Consider the following 24,981-nt stretch of genomic DNA (forward strand, 5'->3'; position numbering starts at 1 on the left):
TGCATGCGGGAGTCTGTCTGTCTCTCCCCGTTTCCAGCTTCAGAAAAATACAAATAAAATAAATAAATAAATAAATAAATAAATAAATAAATAAATAAAATAAAATAAGGTTGGCCAAAAAAATTGAAAGTGTCCTTTAGAAAATGATCCTTTGCAAGCAACTGGGTAAGGTGACCTCTTTATTTTTAACTTCTATAATAGAGTAAATGTATAAAAAACAAAAGGTCCTATTTTCACATGCAAATGTGTTCCTTTATTATTATTTTTTTTAATGTCAACAGGCAAATAAACTTAGAAAACGTGGCACTGAAGCAAATTGTTTACTGATAGGATGTTTTGCTGAATTTCCCCAAGAGGCATCGAGGCGTTAAGGACCTCTATGAACTGAAGCATTTGAGTGTCTGCAAATTTGTTTCATCAAACGCCCATGACATTTTGTCTCTGTTTGGCTCTTTCAAATGGCAAAAAAAAAAAAAATTCCAAACAACAGGCATAATTTGGGGGAAGTGTGCTAATTTGTGCAATGTAGTGCGAAGACATTTCATTTTCTGTGAGGGTGAAAATTTTAAGAAGTTTGTGTGTATACAAGGAAGAAAGTTGTGAGACATAAAAAGGGGAAAAAATTAAATGTATATATTTAGATATATAAAATAAAAAATATATATATAATTAGTTGAATTCAAGGATTACTGTGAGTTAATATTGTGGATAAACTCAAGTTTCACATACAACTGTCTCATCTTCTGAAACCTGAATGTTTAGATTAGAGAAGGACAAGGCAAGGGGAAAATGTGTTTTGGGGACCATCTAATCAGGCAGTCTGACTTTGAAAGCACACTTCAATTGCTGTGGTCCCAAACTTCAAAATTTCCTTGAGAGAGAATACCTTCCAAAGGACGAGACAATTATTCAATCTAGCCTTTCCTAAAGATGTAACTCCGGGCCCTGGCCGGTTGGCTCAGTGGTAGAGAGCATCGCCCCCTGGTGGGCGTACCGGGTGGATCCCTGTCGGGCGCATGCGGGAGTCTGTCTGACTGCCTCCCGGTTTCCAGCTTCAGAAAAATACAAAAAAAAAAAAAAAAGATGTAACTCCGCCTTTGGGAATTGCTCTTTGGATGCTTGCAGAGAAGTTGGAAGAGAATGGGGGTGACCTGTGAGTGAGACGCACGTGGATGTAGACTCTCAGGGACACAGCCTGGCTCCTTGTTGCCCTCAGTCTCATCAGGCAGATTGGATAACACAGACTTAATTTGTTTTGATTGTTTTGTTAAACTGAAAGTAGCTGCTGGGAATAATAACCCCACATTGTTATGTCAATAGCTGAGCTGTTTGTGTTAGATCAGGTATCAGAGTCAATTGGTTATTTCAAAATACATCTAATAAGTTGAAACAATGTGGTATGTTATCTGTTCTTAATGAGGTCCAGAGAAATAGAGCATTTCTCCAAGTTTTGGTTAGGGCAGGGGTCCCCAAACTACGGCCTGCAGGCCGCATGCAGCCCCCTGAGGCCATTTATCCGGCCCCGCCGCACTTCCGGAAGGGGCACCTCTTTCATTGGTGGTCAGTGAGAGGAGCATAGTTCCCATTGAAATACTACTCAGTTTGTTGATTTAAATTTACTTGTTCTTTATTTTAAATATTGTATTTGTTCCCGTTTTGTTTTTTTACTTTAAAATAAGATATGTACAGTGTGCATAGAAATTTGTTCATAGTTTTTTTTTATAGTCCAGCCCTCCAATGGTCTGAGGGACAGTGAACTGGCCCCCTGTGTAAAAAGTTTGGAGACCCCTGGGTTAGGGTTTGCTTCTTCAAAAAATTGACTGTCTCACCTGACCAGGTGGTGGCGCAGTGGATAGAGCATTGGCCTGGGATGCTGAGGACCCAGGCTCGAGACCCTGATCACAGGCTTGCACACAGGCTCATTGGTTTGAACATGGGGTTGCTGGCTTGAGTGTGGGATCATAGACATGGCCCCATGGTCACTGGCTTGAGCCGAAGGTCGCTGGCTTGAGCAAGGGGTCACTGGCTCGCCTGGAGCCTCCCGGTCAAGACTCATATGAGAAGGCAATCAATGAACAACTAAGGTGACATAGCTATGAGCTGATGCTTCTCATGTCTCTCCCTTCCTGTCTGTCTGTCCCTGTCTGTTCCTCTCTTTCTCTTAAATAAAAGAAGTTATGCAGTAATGCACAAACATAAAAAGATAATTTAGATTTTAAAATTCTATAACTCATAAAAAACATAGCACTTACCACTGTTTTAATCCATTTAAAAAGCATTTGTTAATATTTAAAATAAGTAATAGAAAATATTTGTGACATTTATTACAATACAATATCCTTAATATATTAAGGTCTCATATAAATCAATAAGGAAAAGATTTACCCTTAAATAAAAGAATGAACAAAGGAAAAAAATCATAATTTATAAAAGAAGACATATAAATATCCAACAAGATGTCCAAATTTGCATTTACCAAATAAAATGTTTTTTTTTTAATGTACCAAACTCAATAGAAGGCAAAGAGAAAAAATTTTAAACTTAGATGTCATATTTACTTGTAACTTTGACAGTGATAAAAAGTATTGAAAACGTTATAGGAAAATGTGTAAGAAAACTAGGATTCTCAGATAGTGTTGGTGGGAGTGTTAATTTTGGGGATGTAATCTTAAATGTGTATCAAGTATATACTCTTTAAAATCCAGTAACTGCTCTTTTTATATGTGTTAAGAAAATAAAAAACAAGTTCACAAAAGTGTGCAATATGCTAATTACATGGTTGTCCAATCATCGGGAAACTGCACTGATGCATAATAAAATTTATTGTGACCATGAAAATTTATGGTAATTTTTAAAGTTAAAAATTATGGAAAATTATCACCATCATCATTCAAATATAGATTGTACCTATGACATATTATTAATTGAAAGTGATAATGATTTAACCATATATAACCACATACAGTATAAATCAATGTTTTATGTTATGCATCTTACAGGTCCAGGTGCATGTGCGCGCGCACGCGCGAACACACACACACACACACACACACACGTCTAGAGGGTAATGCACCAAATGTGGGCTTAAGCAGCTTGGGCTGCCCTACCAAAATACCATGGACTGGGTGGCTAAAACAACAGACATTTATTTATTTCTCAGAGTTGTGAAGTCAGAGATTAGGGTGCCAGCATGATTGAGTCCTGGCTTCATATGGTTGCCTTATTGTATCTCACATGGGGGCTAGTGGGGAAGGGTGGGATGGAGTGGGGGAGAGAGAAGGTAACAGGATAGTCTTCTGATTTCTTCATATAAGGACACTTAATCCTGCCAGGAAGACCCCACCCTGATGACCTCATGGAATCCTAATGACTTTTCAGAGGCCTCATCTCCTGATACCACAATTGGGAATCAGGGCTTCAACATATGAATTTGAGGAGCAGGGGACACAAACTTCAATCCATAGCATGTTACAATCTCCGGTTGGTAGGATTGTGGATGATTTTCACTTTCATTTTAATACTTTTTCTATTGTCTGAATATTGGGGACATAATATATAGAAAATCTATGGCACAGAGATGATACTTAATATGTGTCTTTTCCCTTTCTCTTCACTCATTCTTATAGTATTGAAGTTCATTTATCTGAATATCTTTCCAACCTTTCTCAACTTTTATTACATTATGAGCTCCTGAAGGATAGGGAATTTGATCAATTCAATTCTTTATGCTCCAGGGTTTAGCTCTGGGACCTACACATAAAAGGCACCCAGTAACTATGTGAATGATTCCCATGAGTTTGTTATTGAGTAGCCAGACACATTGTGTTTTTCAGACAGGGGAGAAGATGCTCTTGAATCATAAACTTATTGCAAAGGAAAAATAAACTGTAAGAGTTTTAAACTAAATGTGGTCCAGAAACGTTCTTTGGAAAGGAGTACATCCTATTTTGCTTGCCTCAAATGCCCCCCCCCCCCAAATGCTATTCATTCTAGAACAGTCTGCTTACTACAGGGGGTATCACTATGTAGACTCTTCCTAAAAATCAAAATACCTATATCTGTGGTGACTATATTCTGAATCCTGCTCATTTTTCTCCTTTTGAATAAAGCAGCATTTGGCCTTTGTGCCTTCAAATGCATTCTTATATATATATTTAATGATCAGGTTACTGAAAATTTGGAAAAGAGGCTCCCATAATAACTCTCTTTGTGACTGCTTAACATGTAATGCTGACCTTCAAACGATTCGGTTTCAAAACTAATTTGTAACTTAAAAAAAGAAAAGTTTAGTATCTACAAGGCAACTTTCAAATTACTCAAATTTTTAACCCTTAATATATACTGCTCAGACACATTAGGGGATCTTTCAAAATGAATATGAAGTGATAAAATACCCCCTAATGTTTGTGAGTAGTGCACTAGGAAATGAGTCACCATCATTTAGCATCTAGAGCAAATAAATCCATCAAATTTATTTTATTTTAAAGTCTTTTTTTTTTTGTTTGTATTTGGCCTTGTCTGGTGGCTCAGTGGACAGAGTGTTGGACCAGCGTATAGACATCGGAGGTTTGATTCTTGTTCAGGGAACACTGGAGTGGTGACCATCTGCTTCCCTCCCACCCCCACCCACCCTTCTCATTTCTCTCACTCTTTCCCTCCTGCAGCCATTGACTCTGTTGATTTGAGCGTGGCCCCAGGCACTGAGGATGGCTTAATTGGTCTGAGTGCATCAGCCTCAGGCACTAAAAATAGATCAGTACTTGAGCATCAACCCCAGATGGAGTTGCCGGGTGAATCCTGGTTGGGCTGCATGTGAAAGTCTGCCTCAATATTTCCCTCCTCTTGCCTAAAATAAATAAATTAATTAATTAATAAAGTCATTTTTCAAATGACTTACATAAGTATAATGGTATAGTTAAATGTAAACCTAATTAAAATTTTTTATAAGTTAAATATAGCAAAGTTCCTAGTATCAAGTAACAATTTTGGCACATACACATTTTAAAAGATGGGAGAATAGCATCATACATCCTATCAGCAAACAGGAAAGTCCAAGTTCTTATCACCAATTGCTTGAGAGTCTTTGCTGTATAAGACTATTCTATTTCCTTTTTTTGTTCTTAGACATATATTTTCACTCAATGATTCATGAGTTGAGGACATTCATCTAAGTTTCTAGGAAGTCATGATTTAAATAGTCATAACCTATTTCACTAACATAATTAATTCCACTGTCAGCATTAGTGTCTAGAACAGCACTGTCCATAAAAAGTATACTGCAATCCAGACATGTAATTTAAAAATTTTAAAATAAACCAGTAAAAGTAAATTTTAATAATATATTGTATTTAACCTAACATATAAGAAATATTATCATTTTAATATGCAATCAGTACAAAAAGTATCTTACATTCTCATTCATTATGCTAAGGAGTCCTCAAATTCTTGTGTATATTTTATACTAATACATCTCAACTCAAACTAACCACATGTCAAGTACTGAAAAGCCACATAAAATCAGTGTCTCCTTTATTGACCACTGCTGGTCAGAAATGCTGCTCTTCAGATCAGCTTCTGATTTGTCTAAGAATTGTGAAATGTCCTCCTTCCTCAATTTTCTTCTCTTTGGACATTATATATGGAAAAAATTTTTAGTATTCACAGCTGTGTTTAATGAAAGCCAAAAGTAGGCAATAAAAACGGTGACTTCTCTTTTATACCTTGAAAGATGATACAATACTCTTGGCAGCACAATAAGAAAATAAAAGGGGGTATTTATTTTATTGTTGTATTGTCTTCTTAGGTAATTTCACATTTTTTAACCTTTAAAGACTTAGTTAAAAATTATTGTTAAAAAAGGTAATTCCTAGAATGATTGAGTAACAGTGTTTTAAATATAGAAAAAAATATATATAGAAAAAATAAGATTCCACAATACAGCTTAGATTTAAATTTCAAGAATGAATGAGTTTTATTCTATTTTTTAAATATAAATATATGTTCTTTGTTTTTTATAAGATCTCTAAGAAAGAATAAAAGCCATAAAATATAGATTTTTATGAATAGAATGGCTTTAAAACAGAAACTCAAAACTACATTTGGGTTCAATAAACTCTGGTAGAATACTGAGGATTAAATTGTATTTATCAAACAGTATGTGGGGAAATTTTTTAGAGATACTTAAAATCTTTCTTTTCTTTTCTGTAAGCTTCTATCTCACACAATAGTATTCCCAAGTTTCCGCCTCAAAAGTCCCTTGGAAAACCTTTCTCTTTAGTTCACATCCATACTTCTCTCTGCCTTCTTCATTCTCTTCCTTTTCTTTTCAGAAGCTCAAAAGAACTTGTCTAGCAGAAGGTCAAGAGAAGGAAGAAACAGAGCAGAAGAAGGAAAAACTCTCTTTGGCAGGCAGAGAAGGATCCATTTTAAAATTTTTGCTTTTAGGTACAATGAATTACTTTGCCCCACAAGGAATAACCTAGAAGAGATGTAGTTGCATGATGCCAAGACCACCAGAGTTTCTAAAGGTTTCAAGTTCTTTTGTTTGTTTGTTTGCTTTTTGTTTTTTGTATTTTTCTGAAGTTGGAAACGGGAAGACAGTAAGACAGACTCCCGCATGCGCCTGACAGGGATCCACCCGGCATGCCCACCAGGGGGCGATGCTCTGCCCATCTGGGGCATTGCTTCGCCACAACCAGAGCCATTCTAGCACCTGAGGCAGAGGCCACAGAGCCATCCTCAGCGCCCAGGCCATCTTTGCTCCAATGGAGCCTTGGCTGTGGGAGGGGAAGAGAGAGACAGAGAGGAAGGAGAGGGGGAGGGGTGGAGAAGCAGATGGGCGCTTCTCCTGTGTGCCCTGGCTGGGAATCAAACCCTGGACTCCTGCATGCCAGGCCGACGCTCTACCACTGAGCCAACCAGCCAGGGCCTTCAAGTCTTTATTATCAACTACCTTGGCTCTTTCCTAGGCTTTGAGCTTTCAGAAGCTATACCATCAAAGTACAAAACCTAGAGCTTAAAATTAAAACCACAATGAGATATCATCTCACACCAGTCAAAATGGCACTCATCAACAAAACAACACAGAATAAGTGCTGGCGAGGATGTGGAGAAAAGGGAACCCTCCTGCACTGCTGGTGGGAATGCAGACTGGTGCAGCCACAGTGGAAAACAGTATGGAGATTCCTCAAAAAATTAAAAATCGAACTGCCTTTGACCCAGCTGTCCCACTCTTAGGAATATACCCTAAGAACACCATAGAACTGCTCCAAAAGGAGAAATGCACCCCTATGTTTATGGCAGCATTGTTCACAATAGCGAAGATCTGGAAACAGCCCAAGTGTCTGTCAGTGAACAAGTGGATTAAAAAGCTTTGGTACAAGCCCTGGCTGGTTGGCTCAGCGGTAGAGCGTCGGCCTAGCATGCGGAGGACCCGGGTTCGATTCCCCGCCAGGGCACACAGGAGAAGCGCCCATTTGCTTCTCCACCCCTCCGCCGCGCTTTCTTCTCTGTCTCTCTCGTCCCCTCCCGCAGCCAAGGCTCCATTGGAGCAAAGATGGCCCGGGCGCTGGGGATGGCTCTGTGGCCTCTGCCCCAGGCGCTAGAGTGGCTCTGGTCGCAACATGGCGACGCCCAGGATGGGCAGAGCATCGCCCCCTGGTGGGCAGAGCGTCGCCCATGGTGGGCGTGCTGGGTGGATCCTGGTCGGGCGCATGCGGGAGTCTGTCTGACTGTCTCTCTCTGTTTCCACCTTCAGAAAAATGAAAAAAAAACAACAACAACAACAACAAAAAAAAGCTTTGGTACATATATACTATGGAATACTACTCAGCTATAAGAAATGATGACATTGGATCATTTACAATAACATGGATGGACCTTGATAACATTATACTGAGTGAAATAAGTAAATCAGAAAAAACTAAGAACTATATGAATCCATACATAGATGAGACATAAAAATGAGACTCAGAGACATGGACAAGAATGTGATGGTAATGGGGGGGGGGGGAGAGGGGAGAGGAAGGAAAGAGAGGGAGTGGGGGGAGGAGAGGGGCACAAAGAAAACCAGATAGAAGGTGACAGAAGACAATTTGACTTTGGGTGAGTAGTACGCAACATAATCAAATATCAAAATAATCTGGAGATGTTTTCTCTGAACATATGTACCCTGATTTATCAATGTCACCGCATTAAAATTAATAAATTAAAAAGAAACCTAGAGCTTAAAAGGAGGGTGTTTTTTTTAAAACGTATTTCTAAGAAAGAGGCATTATGCTAAGCATTTTTCTGCAAAACCACATTCAATCACCACAGCAGCTTCTACTGAGTTATCATTTCTTCTACTTTTAGAGGTAAGGAATAAAAATCTCAGAATAAATTACTTGTTTAGAGTCTCATGAGCAATAAGTAAGAATAAATCAGATGCACATTTTAAATCAACAGAACCCATTCTAATTAGTCTTAAGGGGTAAATGAATTATTAAGTGATTAGAGGTATTTCAGAGAATCTCTAGGAGAATCAGAGAATCAGGAGACTGACACAATTACCCTCCCAGATTCTGCTAAGAACCAATTACTGCTGCCAAGGGACATCAGCCCACAATTACTTGTTCTTCCCTGAGATATTATTTCTAAGTCTCCTGTCACCATGGCCTCAGAAAAAGAATGACCCTCTCAACCTGACCAGATTCTATTCTAATGTCACCTGTTTCATATCACTCTTTTCTACATTGAAGTCTTAGGCTGGTGTGTCTGATTGGTGGAGACAAATGCCTAAAACTTGGTTGCAAAGGATGCTTGAGAGGGAATTCTTGGCTTATATGTTGGGGATGTAGGACTCATGAGACGGAAAATTCTCCAAATAGGGAAAGACACTGGACTGTCAAAATAGCATGACAATGTCTAATAAAGAGAGTAAGAGCCTGACCAGGTGATGGCACAGTGGATAGACTGTCGGACTGGGATGCAGAAGAACCAGGTTGGAAATCTCAAAGTTACTGGCTTGAACATGGGCTCACCAGCTAGAGCTCAAGGTCGCTGGCTTGAAGCCCAAGGTCTCTGGCTTGACCAAGGGGGTCACTTGTTCTGCTGTAGCCCCCCGGTCAAGGTACATAGGAGAAAGCAGTCAATGAACAACTAACGTGCCACAACAAAGAATTGATGCTTCTCATCTCTCTCCCTTCTTGTCTGTCTGTCTCTATCTGTCCCTCTCTCTGTCTCTCTCTCTGTCTCTGTCACTAAAAAAAAGAGAGTAAGATGAATTAGATATAATGGTCTTCTCATTTCACAAAGGAGAAAGTGAGGCTCACTGAGTAGCTAACATCAAGCCGGCCCCACCACCTTCTCTCATATCCTGGCCATGCCTCTTGGTAATGTTTTGACTGGGAGATGTTAAAAGAAGTGGAAATTCACAGCACAAGAGAGCTCTCCCATCTGTTCTCTGCTTACCTTATCATATTGGAATGCACTATGGAAATTGTTGCTAAGCTTTTATCTGATCCAAAAGAATGCACAACACATTTCTCCTTCAAATCTTGGTAAAGAAGGGAGTCTGTGCAAATGCCAGGCTAGGCTGGGGGGTAGTTCTCATGGAAAAGGTTTCTCATGAAACATCAAGTTCAATTCAGGATTCCCCTGCTCGGTTTGGGGAACAACATCATTGGAGCATTGAAGTTTTTATCAATGCAGTTAAATTTCTTAGATTTTTTTTTTTTAAAGTTCACCTATTTAGACACTAAATTTTACTGGCAGAAACAATTACCTTCATTTGTAACACTATTAATTATAAAACATTTGTTGATGATACACAGTTTAGCAATAATTTATTCACAAAGCTACGCTTGAAAGATTTTAATGTAGACAGTAAAATTCTCTCCCTTTACCTCGAAGCTGAACTGAAAATCCTTCTTCTTATAGGCATCGACATGTCTTAAAACTGGGATGCAACAGGAGGAGGAAACACTGTGGTCAAAACCCAAATTTACGCATGATGTGTGAGAAAATAAATAATCCCATGACAAAAAGAAACTCAACTTTTCAAAGTGCTATCTTACAAATGGGAAAAGTACTTGTATTTTTTTATATGCTCCACTAAAACAAAATTTTATTTAGGAGTAGTATTTTTTGGATGTTTTCTTTATTAAAGGAATCAAAATCCTTTCCTTCAGTAAGATTACTTCATCCTGTTTTTCTTTATTATGTTTTATTTTATCATTGTTATTATATTCAAGCTCCTTTTTTTTTTTTAATACTTCATTCATTCATTTTCAAAAGGAGAGAGAGAGAGAGAAAGAGAGAGAGAGAGAGAGAGAGAGAGAGAAGGGAGGAGGAGCAGGAAGCATCAACTCCCATATGTGCCTTGATCAGGCAAGCCTAAGATTTTGAACCGGCAACCTCAGTGTTCCCGGTCAACGTTTTATCCACTGCGCCACCACAGGTCAGGCCTCAAACTCCTTTTTTAAAATTTTGTTCTCCCAAAAATCCTGTAAAGTAGGTAGAATAGTTGAATTAATTTTAAGTTGTTAATTTCTTTCTTTTCTTTTCTTTTTTTTTTTGTTTTGTTTGAAAGACATAATAATTTTATTTTTTCTGAAATCTGGGGTCAGAATCAGGAAATGCTAGGTTATTAATTTCTTCACTCTGTAACTTACCTGCTTTATACATTTGTTTTATGTTATGTTTTATTTTTAATGTGGTAAAATATATATAACATAAAATGGACTATGTTAACCAGTTCTAAGTGTGTGATTAAATAGTGTAAAGCATGCTCACATTTTTGTGCAACTAATCTCCAGAACGCTCTCTTTTTGTAAAACTAAAACTCTGTACCTATTAAAGTAACAACTTCCCATTCCCCCTTTATTTTTTTAAATAAGTCAAATCTTTTCCTAATAAATTGAAATGCTTTGAGCTGAATTAAAATAAGAGTTGGCCTGAACTGTTCAGTGTCTCAGGTAAGCCATTACTTAAAGTTATTTATGAAGCTATCAAATGTCACATGGTCATTTCTCTTTAACTTCCATGCCAACAATCTTTTTATAAGTTAAAATCTGAGTCATAATTTCCTTTCCAATACCTTTTTCTTTTATTCTATCAGTGATGCTACAAATATAGAACTTTTTTAAAGGATTGACCTTTGGAAACATGCTATTTCTAGAAAAATAGTCTCTTGGAATGTTGTTAAAGGAACTTGATATTGAATACAGGTCTATCTTGAACTTTGAATTTCCAGAAGAATTCAGGGACCATAATTCTGGAAAGACCACCTGATAAGACATTTAATTCATAATTTAACAGATAACTTAGTCTCTATACTTTTAGATGTCACAAACCAGTAAGAATTTTCACCCCCAAAATAACTGGGATTAGGACTTATGAGATTGCCACTGTTCCAAAAAGAAAAAACACTAAAACACAACAATTTCCATATGCTATCACCACCATTTGTTAAATAAATATCCTCTTAACATTAAATATATAGAATGCTCAAAATCTCAGAATAAAGGACAGCCCTCTAAATGAAATAAATTTATCTCCCTGAAAACTTCACAATGTTGTTTCTAAATTTTTAGTGTTGTCTTTTCCTTGCTAACTCGTGAAAATATCATAAGTCAACCCTAACCTCTGGGCTGGCATTTGGGACCCACTCATATAACTGAACCTCTTCGGCCTGAGATTTCTTTGTCTCCCCTCCCAGATCCACTTTCCACCCTTCCCCCACACTGTTCTTTTCCAGGGAAGCTGGTCTATCTGGACTTTGCATTCCGTCTCTTGCCCTCTGGCTTCTCATTGGGTTTGCCCCAAGAGAGACACAGACAGAAGGACAGAGGATGAGAGGAGATGAGGTCAGGCTAATTACTCCACTGGTGCCTCCACCAGCACTGCCTGGGCACAGGTTGGCAGTGGCTGTATTTCTCTACCCAGAGTCTGAGCTTTGGGTGAGCTTCTCTGCCAGCTCCATTCTTGATGCTGTAAGAATACTCTCCCACGATCTCTTGTCCTACCTTTTCAAGGTAAAGCAAAGGATACCTTCATTTCTAGATGCCTCAACTATACTTTATTGAAGTCTTTAACTGTGCCCACACCTTTGTACATAGTGCCTTTGTTCAACTCCCTGCAGTAATCCTGTTGGAGTAGTCAACCAATACATCCATCATTTATGATAAAACACTGAGGCCCCAAAAAGTGAAGCCGGAAAGTGACATAGCTCAAGTTCAATGGTCAGTGAAGTCCAGGATGTGGCCTTGCAGATAGCAGAGTCCTTCTTCCTCAGTGCTCCTCTGTCACCCTCCATAGCCATCTCCTTCACTGTCACACCGATGGTCACTTTCCAGAACCTTCTTTCCACTGGGCTTTGACAATATTTGTAGTTTGTTCAAGTTTTGAATAACAAATATCTTATTAGGTGACTAGTGAGGCAACCCCAAGCACAGAGAAATGCTGTTTTCACTAGAATAGATTAAAATCAGGAAAACTGAGTTTTTAAATTGTCACCTAAATAGAAATAGAAAACGTAGCTTAAGAAATTATTGCAAAAGTTCAAGCCCAAAAGGGCAGGAGAGTGATAAAATTTCCACTCTATAATGAATTCTGATCACCAAAGATGGGAGCAAGGATGATAGAAATCTGCCCTAGATAAGGGGCTAAGGTAGGGGGCCTGGGAAGGGGAAATATGAACAGGTTGTAGAAGGGGAAAGCACTTTAGAGCCTTCTGTGCCTGTCAAGCAGGGGGAAGGAGCAATAGACAGCAGGACTAAATAGGCAATTCATCAAGCAGAAAGCTTGACCATTGCAAAATGTGTTGAAAGCATGTTTTATCTGGCAGGAAGTTACTGCATTACTGAGCAGGGGCAGCAGCTGGAACCCCAGCTTCAGATTGCTAGAAACATTTAGTTGAATTAAACTGATCCATGTCAAAATGCTCCTCTACAAAGGTGAAACTTTCTATGACCACATCTTTATTTAGAAATCTTGCTTTTAAAAGAATGCCCACATTTAACGTATTAACTTTGACCTGATGGCACACTTGACTGAACGTCCCACTGCTCTCTGTTGATCATTGATGTTACAAAAGAGTCTCCGTGGGGAATTTCTTTTGCTAGGTTTAAAAATAAGCTAGCCAGTTGTAATAGTAAATGATTCTCTTTAAAAGAGTTAGAAAAATAGAATTATTAAAACCATTCACTGAACACTTCACTGGTCTAAGCAGTTACCTGCTTTACCTCGTTTAACCCTCACAACTACCCTGCCATCATCACCCAACATCATGGTCATCTCCTGGCTCTCTGCTGCACTTTATCCTGCACCTGGCCTTGGCAGGCAGAATTCCTCTAAGGCTCTGATCCCTGTCTGAGTCCCATGCTAGATGCATGGAAAATATTGCTCAAAGAAGTCACTGTTATAGCCTCTCAGCATGACTGCTCCTTCTGGTGCAACCACCTTTTTGACTGCTGAGCCTTTAATCAATCAACAACTATTTTTGAGCTCTTAGTAAATGTTCAGTGTTGTGCTGTCTGACCTCTGCACACAAGGGCCCTTAGAAGTGTTGCATACGGATTTAGGGGTATTTGGATCAATCAGAGACCTTGAACCAGTCTGAAAGGGTGGCAGGGCGGTTTGTGTAGCAGAGAAAAGAGAGCAAGGTCATTGTAAGACAAAGAAATACCGACTTAAAAGTAAGGAAGAGGATTTGATGTTGGGTGGTGAACACACAATGCAATATAGAGATGATATATTTATAGAATTGTGCGCTTGAAACCTATATAATTTTATAAACCAATGTCATCCTAATAAGTTTAATCTAAAAAGTGAGAAAGGGGACAATGAAAAGATACTGACATAGGTTAAAGAAATCAAGAAAAATGAAGTTAGAAAGAAAAGATATTTTCCTCCAGATTCTCCAATGAGGAAGTTCTGTAGCCAAAAGATAACCTACTCTTTCAGTTTTGTATAAGATTGGCCAATTTGCAGACAGTCAACTTTAATACACATACATAATAGTCTAGTGTATTTACGGTAATCAAAGAGTTTATTAAAATTTTAATACTCTGTATTATTCTTTTAGTTTGACCATCTTGACTTTCTTAGCTATATGTGCCTAGATTACCTGCTTGATATTTAGGTAGAAAATTTCAAGACAAAGAGTAGAAGTTAAAAACTGAAATTTCCATAGACTGGCTGGAATTTAGCATGTGAAAACCCACAGATACAGGTTCAATCCCCAAATACCTGTATATAGCATATATTTTCAGCATATGACATCATAGAGCCGACTTTTTATGAGCAGAATTCATTTAGCAATTACTTTAACCAACAAGACAGATTCACATTCATAATAAACATAAACTGCTTTATGTAGGGTGGGTCCACGTGTTCCGGAAGCAGAATGAATGTAATGGTATAAGTCCCGCCCTCTGTTCATCTGCCATTGCATCTTGCAAAACTGGGGCAATGACTACACCTAACTTTTTTTAGAATCCTTGAAACCACACATCTACCTCCCAAACTCTTGGCCCCATGTGTTTACTTATTTCTGAAATTATTCTCGATTTAACTTCTATTCCTTTGGCTAACAGGAGTTGCTCCCTGTTAAAAAGTACGTACTTGACTTTGTAGAAGCCATTTTTACCTTGGTGAAGGTACATTTATGGCCTTTTCCCTTAATGTCACGGTGGGGAAACAAGGAGACAAGTCAGAGTCAAGAGAGTGACAGCTTGCAGCTGGGGTAAAGCAGACAGGCCGCATTCTTCATGGTTTGCTCAGGACTCTCTCCGTTCTACAACGCAGAACAATTGCTTAAATCTACCTGCATAAAAAGTCCTATGCTATTTAAGAACAGTCTTTAGCCAAGCCTTTTTAATTTGGCTTTATTTACAATGGTTTGTCTTTGGCTGGGGAAATTTGGGGTGTTTAGAGAAAAAAAAAAGACCTAAAGAAACAGATTAGATGATGTTGTTTGGTCTACTCACAAAAATTTTAAAAACTTCCTCTTAAAATCCAACATTATACAAGATTCTACCTGAAAATAGCAGCCTACGTCAGAAATTCCCAATCTCTTTGGACTAGTTTGACCTCCTGACAATTTCCACTTTCTGCATAAAAGGTTTCACAGCATGAATTATCTGGGAGTTTAAATACACAAGAACTTTGTTTTGAGGCTCATATTTTTTTGAGATTTTTTTTTGACTGACTCTTAAAATTCTTGGAATCATCATGGCATGTTGAAGATCATTGGTTCTTCCCACATCTAGGCCAAGATGTTCATCCCTCAAAAGCCAACTTTTCGGGAAAATTATGCAGCCACTTGTGACCTAGGAGCCAGGGTACTTTGAAGCCATAGCTACATCCCTTTGTCCCTCATTCCGGGAGTTTCATTTCTATCAGAGGCCTGAGGCAGTGCCCTAAGGGCCAGAGTACTGTGTGAACAATGATAAGAACTGAATGAATGCTTTCTTTTTAGGACTGGTTCCATTTACCACCAGATGGCTCTATTGTATCATCAGGAAATGCACATGTGTCAAATCGGTGGGCTTCTAACTGAAGGGGAAAAACAAAGCAGCGGGTTTTCCTTTTCAACTTTTCATATTGCTGTGTGATTTTAATTAATTGCCTCAATAACCAAAAAAGAAGTCCGGAAGCGCTCCAGGCTCAATAGGGCCTGTGACTGATATCTCCATGCCAATTTTGCACACTCTTCTGCTTTTAGATGAGAAAAATGGAACAATTTTGAGAGGCAAAGTCTATATACATCCACTGATTTAAGTCATATTAGCTGTGTTCTGGGGAAGGATGACCTGATTCTAAACCATGTGGTACTTTGCTTTAATGGGACTTGTGATAAAAAAGTGACAGAGGAAACAAGAGCGGCAGCTCTGAACTCAGGTGACTACTCCTCAAGATAGGTGAATGTTGACGAAGTACGGATTTTAGGTGACATCTCTTACTAGGCGTGTAAAATTTTGGTCTTAACCTCTGAAAGGAAAGTTTTCTTCATATCAAGAATACAAGTTGTACACTGACCACATTTCAACATGGGAAATTTAATTCTAACTTTTTAAAGCTATTCATTGTCATAATTTAATATGCATTTTTGCCTTCCCTTTCAAACCCGAGTGTTAAATAAGACAACTGCTTTTGGAACATTTCATTGTTTCATTACTGTGTTGAAGAAGAAAAGAAGATGATGTGTGTGCTTATTTTGCCTATCTTAGTCAGTCAAGTTGTTTGAGATGTGCTCAGGAAACTATCTGCACCAAAAACTAATACTGTACTTGATTACTATTTTAAAGGAAGAGCCCCTGAAAACTGGACAGATGACGTTACTCTGGCTCATCTGGAAGCCCTGGAGATTTGCCCGCAGGAAGCAGAAGAAAAGGCTAAAGCCTTGTCTGAGCAGGTAACACCTGTCATTGATCCTAGGAAGATATGTTCCTCAGCACTCAGTAAAGCAAGTGTAAATCTAAATACATTTCAACCTCTGCGATTATTCATGCGCACACACTTGTGTACACACTCATGCACACATGGGGACACAGATCTCATTCATTTTAGATAAAACAATCATTACTTTCATCTCTATGGGCCTTTACAGGCTTTATCACTTCTTTTACATTTATATATTGATTTTCATTCAACACAGCTCATGAGTTAGGAAAAACATCATTTTTCTTTTAAGTGAAAGGAGGGGAGATAGAAAAACAGACTCCCCCATGTACCCCTCCTGGAATCCACCCAACAGCCCCCATCTGGGGCTGATGCTGGAATCAACTAAAGTATCCTCAGCACTTAGGGCCTGGGGCCAACGCTTAAACCACTCTATTTACCCAGCTGTGAGGGGAAGAGAGAAAGAAGGGGAAGAGGGAGAGGAAGATGGTCGCTTTTCATATGTGCCCTGACCAGGATTGAACCTGCAAAGTCTGCATGAAGGGTCGACGCTCTATCCACTGAACCAACTGGCAGGGCCACAAGCCATCTTTAAGCAGGTGGTTTTCCTGCATAAGTGAAGCATGTTTGCATTATAAACAGAAAAGCCCAAAGGTAAGGTAAAACCAATAGGAACCACATAGAAGTAAATGTCTCAAATTATTTGAGAAAAGAGTTTTTCAAATATTGGCTTCCGTCTTGGTCTTAAGAAACTGGCAGAAGTAATGCAGGTCCTCGGAGGAGCCCCGCCCATCTTCTAGGCAGAGGTGATCTGCACGCACAGCCGGGCTCCGAGTTCAGAGACAGTGAATGTGGGTGTCGGTGAAGCTCAGGTCAGGGGCTGGACCTTTTTCCAATAGGATTACACTTTGCAAACAGCATTGTGTGCAGTGCAAATCCCACTATTACCGCTGTCCTTTACCCCTGGGCAGGGGAGGTTGGCCCCAGAGAGCCCAGCTGCCTTGCACCTGGGTCCTAGGCAGAGCACCACTGCTCGCTGTTGTGGGCAGTCAGCAGAAGAAACGGACAGCAGAAACCCCGAAATGTTATAAACAGTTATGGATTTGTCATGCATTGATAATATAGTTTTAGAAACTTTGGAAAAACAATTTTAAGAAGTTGTGTTTTTTTTCATAACGAAGATCTGCCCAGCAGAATTCGACTGCATCCAAATTTTATAAGAATTTTTGCTGCAACTAAGGGGAAAGATAGCTTGTGTTACAAGAAAAAGAAGTACAATTAACATGTAAGGAAGTGAGTGACACACACAAAAATGGCCTCTACTTCTTTTTCAATTTGACGAAAGAGAGTATGTCTCACTTGGGGCTGTGTTTTTTGTTTACTGACTAAATGTGATTGACGCAAGAGGTCACGGGGACATACATCATTTAATGAAAAGGTTTTGCCCTAAGCCCAGAGCCATCTGGGAAAATTTCCATGTCAGCAGCACGCCGTAACACTGGCTTGCCAACTCGTCCTTTCTCTAAAACAAATAAAAACAAGCCTTACACTGGCAAAACTATGGATTATGAAAAATATAATGATGAAGATGAGGTACCATTCCAAAAAAAAAAAAAAAACACTAAGAATTTCCTAACCTGGGAGAAAACTTTGAATGGCTAACTAAAAGACAGCACCCACCAGTGCTTGTTTTTATACTGAGATAATGTTTATTTTGTCTTTTAATTATTTCTTATTTAAATCAGTAAAATTCAGTTCAGCCATAAAAATACTCATTCTTTATGAAATATTTTTTCCAATACAAATAACCCCTAATATTTAAGATTCTTAACGCGATGATCCCTTTATGTAACATCAAACAATTAGATCCTTTTTTTTTCTTCAGTGTTTAAAAGATTAAATAGACGAAATGGAAACTGAATTTTATTCAACTTCTTTATACTTATCAGGAGTGAGATGCTAGTTAGTTGTTTTGGGAAGAAAGATACAAACATGGGGCTTCCTCATTCAAGTACTATAGTTCACAGCCAAAACCACTGATGAAAGATGTAGAGAGTAGAAACACGCATTTATATGGCTCCCCAATAAACTGCACAATATCATTAAGTTGCAGAATTTGTGTGTGTTGCTCTCCTGAAGTATTATTGTTCTTGGAGTGGCCAGATTTGCATAACCAAGAGGATTCAACTGGAAGTTGGCAATGGTTTGAGAAAAAGGAGAGTATTATGTGTAAAAAGAAAAAAAAGCACATGACAGACATTTTCAATATTATATTACATTTTTAATTAAAAGTTGAGTGTTTTACTGGGTTTGGCTCTCTCTACTGTTTCTGTTGAAATGGATCAGTCAAATATAGACACTATTCTAGGAGGATTTAGTCCTGAAATGTTTGCTTTCGCCAGTGTTTTAGTTTATAGTCTCATTCTTGAAAAGGTAAAAAACTGTAAGAACATTCCACTCCTCCCATATTTTTAAATTCAGTAGATTTTTTAAAAATGGGATGGCAGAAGGATAGTGAAAGGTAAGAGGAGCCACTGACATTTCTTAAGGTTAAGAAACGAGAATATTTCAGAATGGAACACCCCTCTCAATCAATCAAACATTTGTCCACTGGGTGCCACTATCTTCCTTACCAGGCTCTTCCACCAAGTGGTTGCAGACAGAAAGAGAAATTGTCTTTAGTATTCAAAACAATGACAGTGTGTGTGTGTGTGTGTGTGTGTGTGTGTGTGTGTGTGTGTGAGAGAGAGAGAGAGAGAGAGAGAGAGAGAGGGAGAGAGAGAATATTTTTTTATTTTTTCCTGGATACATGTATGCATCTTAAAGCTTCTTTTAAGTATCATGATTTGTCATAGAGATGATGGAAACGCTAGCTGGCTTTTTCGGTAATCAAAATCGTTTGGCCAGCCCTATGGCTGAGCCCTGGTCAGATGGGTGGGCCTGGTGGGCTGGGACTGTGGGGAGGGGAGGCCAAAGGAAATGGCAAGGACAAAGATGTGTGCTGCACTTAAAGAGTGGAACCCCCGGCATTGCCGATTGCCTGTGATAAAAGGGCAAATCTCACTGTGAGCCAGACTTTCACCTCCCGACTTTGCCTCTTAGAGAAGAACATAAAATGAACTCAGAATAAAAATTAGAGTTGCCTAGGGTTTTCCGCAGTAAGACTCTGTTGGTCCTGGGCCTCAGTTTACTTAAACTGAACCTTTCTAAGGTTCCTCTCAGCAAGGGGTCTGCTGTTTCACAAGGAGGGGGGGCAAAGAAAAGAAATCATGAGAAAATAAAGAGATTGTGGCCACTTCCTTTGTGAGGTCACTGAGTAAACAGAATTCTTGTTGGCTTCCCTCTAGCTAACAATTATTCTTTATTTCTCTGCAGTCATGGCACCATTGTAAAAAAAAAAAATTAAAAAGAAATATGAGATCAGGATACTTTGCAATTAAGATTTATAATCTGGGCCATTCACAGCTGTAGTAAGTTAGCTTGCAGCAATTCAGTCAGAATGAGAAAGGGTCATAAGAATCCAAGTCTTGATCTGGGTTACAATGGCAAATAGCTCAAAACATTACACAGTTTTGCTAAGGAAAGTCTTGATTAGATTTCCTATAGTGTAAGATCAGTGGGAGGGAAAGGCCTGGCGATGGCAATTGGGTAGTAGATGAAGAACCAGAGGGGGATAGGAAAGGAGGACAAGTGGTCAGACACAGGGGGAAGGAAGAGTAAACACTGTTTGCATGTGTGCTGGCTTTTGTCACCAGTGCAAACGGGAGAGAAAGAAAGGCGCTTGGGTGGGCGGCATTTTTGACCATACACAAGCAAACAGATCCCGCAGCTCTTGTGCTGAGATGCCACAGCTTTTGCGCTGAGAACGTGTCAGGAAACCCCCCAGCTTCACAATGGAGCACAGAGCCAGAGACCCCGGTGGCGAGGACGCAGCAGGCCAGTTCCTGAGACGCTTCCTCTGGCAGAAGAACTTTGGCCCAGTGTCTCCCTCATTCATCAGCAGCCTCTGGTCCCAGCGCCCAGCTGCCGACCCAGGAGGCTCAGGCTTTGTTCCTGCTCCATTGCTTGCTAGCTTTATGACCTTGGGCAATTCACTTAATTTTCCTGAGTCACAGCTGTCTTATCTAGAAGGGGGTAAACATACTGGTTTCATGGGGCTGTCCTGAGGATTAAAATAAGTGAACATGTCTCTTAGTAAATTCTCAGTGTGTGTTCTTTATCTCCCCTCCTGCTAACGGTCATAATAGATTTGTGTGATTCTTTGTGTCATGGGCTAGTGTATGTAAGAGATTTCTTCCTTTTTATTTATTTTTATTGTCTCTCAAGGTGTTTGAAAGCTACCCAAACATAATACAACAGCTCTTCTCCAACACTCACAATCTTACAGCCTTTCAGCCAGGAAGTCGCCCCCCCCACACACACCCCGACCCCCTTAAAGGAACTGTGGTATCTAACCTTGTCCTCCTTTCTACATCATCTCTTTGATCTTCTGTTTGCTTTTGTCCATTCTCTGATTTTGCTCAGACTAGAATAACTATAGAGTCAAAATTAGGTAGCTTCGGGCATCTTCTAGATACTGTATCCAGTAAAATATTAGATATATATTGTGATAAATATGATTTGATGCAAAAGCTAAGAGGTAGGAAGTTTCTTGGGGAACTTGACCTTTATTATCTAACAGTTGGATTTTTTTTTTTTTTTTTTTTTTTTTTTTTTTTTTTTAGGTAGGAATGAGACAAGACACAACAAGAGGAGCCTTTTTGAACTCTTGGAGCATAAAAATAATTTTTCCCCTTTTGTTTTCAAAGAGAGATGTATTGGTGACTTTCAAAACACAGAGACATTTCAATGGAGATGACTGTGCTAGTTTCATTTCCCAATTTTTAGAAAAATAAAAACACATCTAAGCCTTTTTCTTCTAAATAATAGCTTATACTCCAGTGAGGTATAATTTTTTCCTTACCTGGTGAGAGGAATATTGCCAAAGGCCACAAATGAACTTGTAACAGGCCTTTCCTCTACTCTCACTCTGTAGTGAACTTGACCAGCTATGTTAAGATGCTTTCTCTTTTATTCCCCCACAGGGATCTCCCTGCCTAAGGTTCTCCTCCATTTTAAAGAATAACAGAAGCAATAAAGGAGACAAAGAGTGAAAAGGGGGTGAAGTGAGGGGGTGTATAAGCTTGGATCTTACAGGAATACCTGCCTCGTTCCAGACGCCTGCTCTATATTGCAAATGGTAGACAGTGAATGAAGGGATTAACATTTATTAAGAAGCTACAGTGTTTCAGGTACTGTGCTTAGATTTATAGGTATTTCATTTGATCCAAACAAGAACACTAATGAGGTGTGCTATTATTAAAAAATGAGACTCAAAAACATTAAGTCATTCGCCCAAGAACATTCCGTTAATGAACGGTGAAGCTGATGTTAGTACCTCAACATTTTTAAAATCTAATGTCCCTATTCTTAAGAACATGTGTTCATAGGCCAAAGCCATTTAAAAGAACTTCCTACTCAAGCAGCAGTGAACAAGAAGAAATTACCTTGGTTCCCAAACTGGAACCTGGAGGGCTTGTTAGACGGGGCTTCATTCCCAGAGTTTCTGATTCAGTAGTTCTGAGATTGGTTGGAGCAGGGGGAGGTCAAGAATTTTTATTTCTAACAAGTGCCCACTCTACGTTGAAGCTACTAACCCAAGCCTACAGACCTAGGTTCTATTCACCATTGCTCTGTGCCCTTGCATGCACAGGAATGGATTGCATTAGTTAGAATTATTCTTGGGTACATAATACGAACAACTGAAATAAGAATGACCTATGAGTAGATGTTTATTTTTTACTAATATAAAGTCAGTCTAGACACAGGTAGCCCAGAACAAGGTGTCAGCCCTTAAACCCTCCGAGGCCTGCGCCTTGTCTCTTCATGCATTCACAGACATGGCTTTCATCCTCAAGGTCCAAGATGTAGCTGAGGCTGCAGCCAGTCTAATGACACGTCAGGCAGCATGAAGGAGGAAAAGGAGAGTACAAAATAGGGGTGGACAGCCACCAGTTGAGCCACCCTCTATGACAAAAACTCACTTAACAAATTTTTATTTATTTCTGACCACTCATATTTGCATGAGGACTAAAAAAGGTGGATATTTTGCCTGGGTACAAATGACAATCTCTGCCTGGCTCATTCAACCCTTTGACCATACTGTTGCACATAGTATTGAATACATTGCCCTGATAACTTGAATGTTCTTTTGCTTGTGGATATCCAGTTTTGCCAGCACCATTTGTTAAACAGACTCACAAAAAATCATTGTTGATAGATGTATAACTTTATAGACTCTCAATTCTATTCCATTGCTATATAACTGTGTGACTTTTATGAGGTGCTGTTTCTTGGAAACTCCAGGTAAAATTTTGAGCTGGAACTTAGATTCAGTCTCCTGGATCCTTTACTAACCCCTTTTCTTAGTGGGAGAATCACAGTGAGCCTCCTGCATAGGGAGTAGCTGGGGTTTAAACCTTCTAACTGACACTCTACCTTTAACTCTCAGTATAATAAGCAAAGAAACACAAAGACAAAAGACTAGTATGTTTGACTTAATACCCAAAAGTTATTCATCATTTTATACCTAAGGCTCTGAAATAAACTCCTATTATTTGCCCTCGGTGTTCAATCTATATTTTCTTTACATTTAGAAATTGAAAGAATATAGATATCCAGCAACGTTTAGACTTCTGAATACGTGTATAATTGGCAAAATGTGATTTGATGCATTTGATAAGATTGCCTCCCGAAAACGTGTGTTTTTTTTTGTTTTGTTTTGTTTTTTCATTGTTTAAATGCAACAGTGGATCTGTTGATGTCAAGTTTATTTGAAATAAGTAATGTGCCCTGGGTAGGAGTATTCATTTCTGCCAATGCTCAGAAATTATGCTTGATATGCCAATCTGGAATCATGAGTTTTTGTGAATGAGTTTTTGTTTTCCAATCTATTTGGAAGTCTACTTTAATGCCATAAAAATCACAAGCCATTTGTTTGACCTGGCATGGATTTTTTTTATCACATAAAAGGTAGTTATGGGAATTTTGCTAAACAATTTTATTCTGGTCAATTTTACAGCAGAAGAGTTTCCTTTTAAAACACACACATTCTCCTATCTAAACAGATGTCAGCCTTTACTTCCTTACCAGATTATTAGGCATCAATTTGGAGCCTCACAGAATGTAAGGAAAAAAATACAAGCTGGTGAAGAGATGTCGTTTTGAATAGTCAGGCACAATGACAAATGGGCTTCTGTTATTGTTGTTACAGGCGGGATGCTTGAACTGCGGGCCTGTTACATAACTAAAGACTTCCTTTTGCTTGTAAATGTCAAGATCAGAGGTCAGTTTTAAATAGCTGACTGGGTGCTAACAAATGTGACCTTTTTTTATAAATAGTTATCTTGAATTTTATTTTTACTTGGTTTTTTCCTTCTCATTTTTAATTGAATTTATTGGGATGCCATTGATTATTAAAAGTATATAAGGTGTATAAGTCTATAATACACAATCTGTATATTGTATTCTGTGTTCACCACCCCTAGTCAAATCTCCTTCCATTATCATTTCTTGTCTAAGAAAAAGCAAGAGGCCTTGTTCCTTATGAGTCATGGCTCTTTTGATTAAGGCAGGTATCTTTTTATAGGGGCATATCCTGCATTTTCTTCATAAAATTTCCTCAAAGATGGTAAACTTTTAATTTCACTTTGCTTAATCTCTACAAAGAAATTAGTCAATTGGGTATATGTTTTGGTTCAATGATTCAATATTTTATTTAATAAATAAATATTTATTGAGCTGGTACTGTGAGTCAAGCATTCTGCTGTATGCTAGCTCATAGATTTTTCATAAAGGCCTTGGGAAATTATATCCCTATTTTGCAAGTTTTTTGTGGGATTGCAGCCCTCTTGCCTGCTCTTTCTATACATGCTCCCTTGGTGATCTGCCTTCAGGGCACACAATCTGTTGAGAAGAACCAAGTCTTCACCATTGGTGTGATCTTCTTTCTGACCCCATACTTCAATATCCAACAGCCTACTGGACATCTCCACCAACATTCTCATAGTCAGTTCACATTCTGCCTGCACATTAGCGTCCTGCCCCAGATCTGTTCCTTCTCTCATATCCTCTAGCCCAGGGGTAGGTGCCACCAGCTACCCTGGGGCTCATATTAGAAATCTGTGCTGTTTTGATTCTTTTCTCTTCCTCACCCCATGCATCCAATCAATTGCTAAATACTATGAATGATGATGCCTCTCAAATAGTTCTTGTATCCTTCTTCTTTTTTTTTTCTATCTTCACCATTACTGCCCTTGTCCAGGCCCCTGACTACAAAAGTCTCTCCTGATTTTACTATCATTATGGTTCTTGTTTAATGGCTCCTCAACACTGTGACCTGAGTGAAGATTCTACAGTGCACACCTCATGTTTCTCCCTGGCCTAAATCCTAAGTTAGCTCCATTTTACTGCACGTCAAATCTGTCCTCCTTAGCTAACCTTACAATCAGTGGAGGTCCGACCCTCTACCTGTTTTATAGTTTTATCTTACATCACTCC

The 24,981-nt window shown here is 38.9% G+C and overlaps 1 protein-coding gene across 1 annotated transcript in view; it reads left to right on the forward strand.

The window, feature by feature from the left end:
- The window catches only part of CCDC192 (coiled-coil domain containing 192), a 214,532-nt gene that overhangs the window by 10,977 nt on the left and 178,574 nt on the right, over nucleotides 1–24,981 (forward strand). The window contains 2 exon segments of the mRNA XM_066383649.1: nucleotides 16,290–16,317; nucleotides 16,320–16,396. Coding sequence (XP_066239746.1) covers nucleotides 16,290–16,317; nucleotides 16,320–16,396 — 105 coding nt within the window.

The sequence above is a fragment of the Saccopteryx leptura genome, chromosome 4, assembly GCF_036850995.1.
Source record: "Saccopteryx leptura isolate mSacLep1 chromosome 4, mSacLep1_pri_phased_curated, whole genome shotgun sequence".
In the NCBI taxonomy this organism is placed as follows: Eukaryota; Metazoa; Chordata; class Mammalia; order Chiroptera; family Emballonuridae; genus Saccopteryx; species Saccopteryx leptura.